The sequence below is a fragment of the Cucumis melo genome, chromosome 4, assembly GCF_025177605.1.
Source record: "Cucumis melo cultivar AY chromosome 4, USDA_Cmelo_AY_1.0, whole genome shotgun sequence".
In the NCBI taxonomy this organism is placed as follows: Eukaryota; Viridiplantae; Streptophyta; class Magnoliopsida; order Cucurbitales; family Cucurbitaceae; genus Cucumis; species Cucumis melo.
Genome location: NC_066860.1, coordinates 2744316 through 2751301, shown reverse-complemented (window position 1 = coordinate 2751301; position 6986 = coordinate 2744316). Strand labels below are relative to the sequence as shown.

The 6986-nt window shown below is 32.1% G+C and overlaps 1 protein-coding gene across 2 annotated transcripts; it reads left to right on the top strand.

Annotated features, from left to right (window-relative positions):
* Positions 1-800: 800 nt before the first annotated feature.
* Positions 801-6660, top strand: LOC103503747 (probable cyclic nucleotide-gated ion channel 14). Of its 2 annotated transcripts, none has more exons than XM_008468070.3 (7): positions 801-1176; positions 1345-1837; positions 2929-3141; positions 3242-3543; positions 3645-3756; positions 4271-4507; positions 5674-6660. In XM_008468070.3, the coding sequence occupies exons 1-7, from the start codon at positions 1148-1150 to the stop codon at positions 6403-6405; spliced, it is 2118 nt and encodes a 705-aa protein (XP_008466292.2). In that variant the 5' UTR covers positions 801-1147; the 3' UTR covers positions 6406-6660. The 2 variants fall into 2 exon arrangements, with proteins under 2 accessions (XP_008466292.2, XP_050939591.1); XM_051083634.1 differs by having other exon boundaries at positions 807-1176; positions 1746-1837.
* The last annotated feature ends 326 nt before the right edge of the window (positions 6661-6986 follow it).

The window sequence follows — 6986 nt, the reverse complement described above, 5'->3', positions numbered from 1 at the left end:
CTTTGGTATTTTACTTTGACTTGGTTCACCCTTTAGTCTTTATACTTTCGATTTTTAGTTAATTTTGATTTCTCTAATTTTAGAGCCATTGAATTTTTATCTGTATCTCAATTTGATTACTAAACTTTTAAAAATCTACCATTTTACTTCCCCTATAAATGAAATAAAAATATAAGTGAAAGAAGCAAAACAATCGCATTTTAATGGCATAAAATATAAAATGAAACAAAATTAAAATTACGAGAGCAAAATATTTATGAAGTATAGCAAAATTTTATATTCCATTCATAATAAATACCAGATCTGTCAGGCATATAAAATCTACGTTAGTAATAGTTTTTTTAAACCAATAAAAATAAAGTAAAATTTAAAAGTAAAATTGTAAAAAATAGAATATTTCACGAAATGATTTTGGTTTTGTTGTAAATAGTTTGTCTTAATTTATTTTTTTGAAAAAGCCCTAAGAATTAAAACAAATATTTGGAAAAACATATAAAAAAAAAGCAAAAACAATATTTAAACTAAAATAAATAAATAAATAAACACGAATGGGAAAGGGCAGATTCGTAGCTGACGTAAATAACAAATAGTTTAAAATTGAAGAAAATAATAACAACAATTAATTAATTATTATTATATAATTAAAAAAAGGGAAAAAAAAAAAAAAGAAAAGAAAAGAAAACCTTACTTCCCGCCTGCAAGTGGGTCCCATTAATGCTTCTTTCTACAACTGAAAAATCTTTGATTCCAATACAAAATGAAATGAAGTACATCAAAATCAAAATCTTCTTCTTCTCGATGGATTTCAATCCAATTCATTACTCCATTTTTTCTTCTTCTTTATGCTTTACACGTTTTTCAATGTCTTCCTTCACTCAACTTATTATTTTATTCATAATAATTTAACCCCAAATCAAATCTCACCATCTTCTTCTTCTTCTTCTTCTTCTTCTTCTTCTTCTTCTTCCGCCATTTTTACCCTTTTTCCTCTGCCAGCTCTTTTCAGTGCTAAGTCAACCATATACGACCATCCCCCCATCATTATTTCTCTTTCCGCCTATTGCGGGATACTTTTTTCTTCCAATGTGAATCTTCCCCACTTCTCTTCTTTCATCAAATCGCTTCATGGATTAATTCGTTTCTCTTCATGGAACACAACAAACCCAAATTCGTCAGGTGATTTCTTCTGTTTTCCTTTACTTATTTTTAGATTTTTGTTGATGGGTTTTTCGTTTCTTTGGGTTTTTACTCCAATCTTGGATGGGAATAAGAAGAAGCGTATTGAGTTCCCATTTCCTCTACATAATTTGAGATTTTGGTTTATGGGTTTTTCGTTTTTTTTAGGTTTTATTCCAATCTGGAGAAAAACGATGGGAATAAGAAGAAGGGTATTGAGTTCCCGTTACCTATTTTCAAAATGGGGACGAAATTAGAGAGTGAAAGTAAAGTTGATTCTTCGCAAGAACAGAAGAATAAGAGGATACTTAACCCTGAAAGTGAAAGGATTTTGAGATGGAATAGGGTTTTTTTGTTCTCTTGTTTGACTGCTCTTTTTGTAGATCCCTTGTTCTTCTACCTTCCTTCAGTGATTCATCATAACAGGTCATCTTGTATGACTACTGATTTCAATTTGGGAATTGTTGTGACTGTTTTTCGTACTTTTGCCGATGTCTTTTATCTGTTGCATATGATTTTGAAGTTTCGCATTGCTTATGTATCACCAACTTCAAGAGTTTTTGGCAAAGGTGAACTTGTTACTGATCCTAAGAAGATTGCTGAACGCTATTTGAAGTCTGATTTCTGTATAGATCTCATTGCTTCTCTGCCTCTTCCTCAGGTATTTTAACTAACACATTTGTTTGCTATTGTTCATTACAGCTTTATGTTTTCATACTCGTTTCGTTTCATAAGCATTTCAATTTTTTTTTAAAATTCTAGCTCTATTAGTTTATTTGTATTGTTATCTATTTTTAGGAGTGTTTAGTTTTCCAAAATTGAAAAAATGAAGTTGTTAGCCATGGATGATCTTTGTATTAGTTCTCTCACAGCTTCATGTTTGAAATTCAGCAAGTCTTACTTAGTTTGTTTGATAACTATTTGTGTCGAATTATTTGGTAATTTATTTATTTATTTTTGTTAAAAATTATGTAGTTCTTTTTTCTCACATTTTTTACGATGATAATTATCTTTTCTATAGATATTTTTTAATTATGATTTTTAAAAAACTTTTAAAATCTCTCCTTCTTTTAGTTTTCGAAACTTAGGTTTTGATTTTGAAACTATTTAAAACATTATAAAAAAACTAATAAATTGAAGTAGTGTTTATGACTTTATTTTTAAAAAGCAAAAGAGTTTATCAAAAAGTACTTTGGTTTTTGTTCTTTTGGTTTTTAATTTTAAAAAAAAGTGTTTAAAAGACTACAACTACCTATTATTTTATTATTATTATTTTTGTTTTGTTTTCTACTATTTCATGATTTCTTTCAAAATCAAAGTTAAAATAAAACTTAAGAAAAAAAAGTAGTTTACTTTCGAAATTTAGTTAAGAATAATGTTTAGTTAGAAAAGAAATAAAACTATTATTAAAAAATTCTGAGAAAATAAACATTAATTTCCAAAAACAAGAAATAAGAAGCAAATTGGTTATTGAAAGGGGCTGTTCGTATAAATTATATTGAAGAATCTGTTCGAGACTATGTTATCAATCAATTCTTCACCGTTATTTCCGTCTCCCAACATGACTGGCTTTGAGATTTGCAGTTTCTTTCATGTAGGCCCATATTTGTATATGAGCTGTACTGCAGCTGTTTCATCTGAAGCAACAGTTTTCTATATTTTGTTTTTATATCTCAACTGAGGTCATAGATGATGTTATTTTTATTAACCCCCTTTGTTGATGTATATTTTATTTAAACTTATTTTTGACAGATTATGATATGGTTTATCATGCCAGCAATTAGAAGCTCTCATGCAGACCATACAAATAATACTCTTGTATTAATCGTCCTGCTTCAGTATATTCCAAGATTTTACCTGATTTTCCCATTAAGTTCCCACATTATCAAAACTACTGGTGTTGTCACAAAAACTGCTTGGGCTGGAGCTGCATATAACCTCATATTGTATATGCTAGCTAGTCATGTATGTAATGAACCCGCGTGCCTCTCGTCTCGCTCCTCGTTTTTTACATTCTAAATATACTTCAAAGGCAACCTGTTTGAAGTTTCTTTTGTTCACATAGATCTTAGGAGCAGCATGGTATTTACTATCTGTGGAGCGCCATGCCATGTGCTGGAAGTTCACCTGCAGGAGGGAATTCAGTCCTATGAAATGCCTTCTTGACTATCTGGATTGTGGTACTTTAAATGATGTAGACCGCAGGATATGGGAAGTGAATACTACTGTATTTAGCCAATGTTCTCCAGATGAAGACGTCGTTTTCAATTACGGGATATTTGCGGATGCGATCACTAAAAATGTCATCTCCTCCCGGTTCCTTCAGAAGTACTTCTATTGTTTATGGTGGGGCTTACAGAACTTGAGGTATGTATAAGCTTTTTGAGTAGTTTAGCTACTTGTATTTGTGTCTTTGCTTCTCAGATTGCCCTCTCAACTTTGACATTTTTCATTTATAAATTTTCCAGTTCCTATGGTCAGAGTTTGGAAACAAGCATCTACATAGGAGAGACTTTATTTGCTATCCTCATTGCTATAATGGGTTTGGTCTTGTTTGCGCATTTGATCGGAAATATGCAGGTACGTTCGAACTCAATTTTTATTTTGCACTACTCAAGGTTTGATCCATTGGAATCTGACTTAGAGAATATACTAGATCATAGTTGTTGCATAATATAATCACAACAGCCAAAACGAGTTTAGCTCAGCAGTCATTGATATGAACTCTATCCTTAAGACGAGGGTTCAATGTTAATTCCCCATCCTCATAAGCACTTACTAGGTTTTGTAGGATAAATTAATAGCTAATACAGTGACAAACATATTATGTGTAATGTTTGTATTCACGGGTTCATTTTGGAAGGCAATTATTTGAAAACTGAAGACTTTTATTATATGATAATCTTTGTCGTGCTTCTATAAACTTCTTAATCAACATGCCAAGTCTGTCATACATTTATTTATAGCATAAAGATTAAAGAGATGTTCTATCTCTGTCAGTTATCTGGTTCACGTCAAATCTATGTATCATAAATAAGTCGATGTATACTTTTTATTCCATCTCTCTCTCTCTCAAACTTGTGTTACAATGCAGACCTATTTGCAATCCATCACTGTGAGACTGGAGGAATGGAGGGTGAAGCGTCGAGACACCGAGGAATGGATGAAACATCGACAACTCCCTCAAGATTTACAAGAACGTGTGAGGAGATTTGTTCAATACAAGTGGCTTGCAACACGAGGAGTGGACGAAGAGTCGATCTTACAAGGCCTTCCAACAGATCTCCGTCGAGATATTCAGCGTCACTTGTGCCTCGACCTTGTTCGACGTGTAAGCTCTCTCCTAAATCTCCAATTTTTGTTTGAATGTTCTCTTCCGTTTTACCTGCACAACACATCACACAAAGTGAACCTGAAATCATGGTGGTTAAAAAAAGCCAGATGTTCATAAAAATCTAACCCAACCAAATCCAATCTCCCAAAAATTTTATGATTTAGGTTGGTTCGTGAGTTCACATAAAATAACCCAAACCGACCTAAATTTATTGTTATTATTAATTTAAAAAAAGATTTTATTAGAAATATCAAAATGAGTCAAAATATTACAAAATATAGTATCAATAATATGCATCGACGTACATGATATATTTTATATAAAAGTCTATCATTATCTTATTAATAAAATTTGAAACTTTGTTTTATTTTGTAAATATTTTCAACGGTTTTTTATTTATAATAATTTTTCGTTTTAAAATATACATCTGTTTTTACGTATAGTATAATGATATGCACGTACATTATGTTAGTTCTATTTGATTTCATCTTTTTTTTTTTGTAATTATAATAGGTAGCAATTTTTAGAATAATTATTAAGTATGTAGCAATATTTTAAAAAAATTGCAAATATAGCAAAGTTTATCGGTGATGCATTTCTATCGTTGATAGACTCTTATGATTTATCAGTGATAGGCCAACATTTGCTACATGGTATATCGGTGATAGACTCCAATCTTTGATAGATTTTGATAGATTTTGCTATATTTGCAATTTTTTTAAAATGTTGCTATATACTTAATTATTTTGAATATAATTGCTACATTTGCAACTATCTTTTTTTTTTTTTATATTTTGTTCCCAACTTCTAAAATTAGTTTCTATTGCCCTTTGGAAAGAAAATTTTCATCAAAATTGAGTGTTTTTATGATAGAATTGAGTTTTAAATCTTAAACATATGAAAATAATTAAATTAAACTTTTAGGTATTAACATTTTACTTCTCAACCGAAATGTTTGTTAGTTTCTAGTTTTAATAAGGATTATTTATCTTTTTTTTTAAGTCTTTTTAAGCTTACGTTGGCAATGCGAATGTTTGAATCGAAGAAGTGTATGAAATCTTTATTCTTTGTGTACGGAGGAAAGTTCTCATTTCAAGTGAGCTGAGAAAATTTATATTCTGAAATTTATTGAACTGACCTCCTCTTGTTTTTGGAGATTGCAGGTTCCTTTCTTTGCACAAATGGATGATCAACTACTTGATGCAATTTGCGAGCGACTGGCTTCCTCTCTATGTACACAACGTACTTACATTGTTCGTGAAGGAGATCCTGTTACTGAGATGCTCTTTATCATTCGAGGGATGCTCGAGAGTTCCACTACGGATGGTGGACGATCGGGTTTTTTCAATTCCATAACCTTAAGACCTGGTGATTTTTGCGGTGAAGAGCTTCTCGCTTGGGCATTGCTACCAAAATCATCTATCAGCTTACCATCTTCTACTAGAACTGTTCGAGCAATCACCGAAGTGGAAGCCTTTGCTCTACGTGCAGAGGATCTCAAATTCGTTGCTAACCAGTTTCGACGACTTCATAGCAAGAAGCTTCAGCACACCTTCCGGTTTTACTCTTATCACTGGAGAACTTGGGCAGCATGCTTCATTCAGGCAGCATGGCGTCGCTTCAAAAGAAGAGTCATAGCGAAGTCTCTCAGCTTACAGGAGTCTTTCTCGTTGACTCCAGAGAAGCCAGTGGCCGATGAAGCTGAACAAGGAGAGGAAGGACATAATACTCCGCGCTCAAGTTACTCTCAAGCAAAACAAAACCTTGGTGTCACCATATTGGCTTCAAGGTTTGCTGCAAACACACGTAGAGGAGCACAAAAGCTCAAGGACGTTAACTTATCCAAACTTCGAAAGCCTGATGAGCCTGACTTTTCTGAAGAACCAGATGATTAACTTGTTGAAACAAAAAAGAAAAACAAAAAAAAAAAAACCCATTCAAGAACAGTCTCATCTTTGACTGTAATAAGATATTCACTTGTATATTATTACCCTTTTTTTTTCACCTTTCATTCATTCATTTCTAACTTTGTATTTTTATATTGGAACTCAACCAATTCCTAGAGGTCTTTCAGACAATTTTCACTGTACTAGCTGCACTTCTACTTTAACAGAGCACCAGAATTCAACAACATTAATCAAGATATAAGATCAAGAACTAAATCAAAACCAAATAGCGACAATATCTTTTGTTGATACTAACTCATTCATTACCTCACGTGAGATGCCGTGGATATAAGTGAAAAGGTCAAGAAACATCCTTTTGAACACTTTTAGGATATAATAAGTCGTAAGAGAGTTCCCAGATACCATTTAGCTTAAGAGAGTAATCTCAGACAGAGATAATCTAAAGTAGTTAAAAGAAAGTTGGCCCACTGGTACCCTAAACTTATGGAATGAAAATCAAGTTAATATTCAACTTGCCAACTTGAAAACGTGCAAGAGAGGTGGGTCATGACTCAGTTTGTCAAATCATA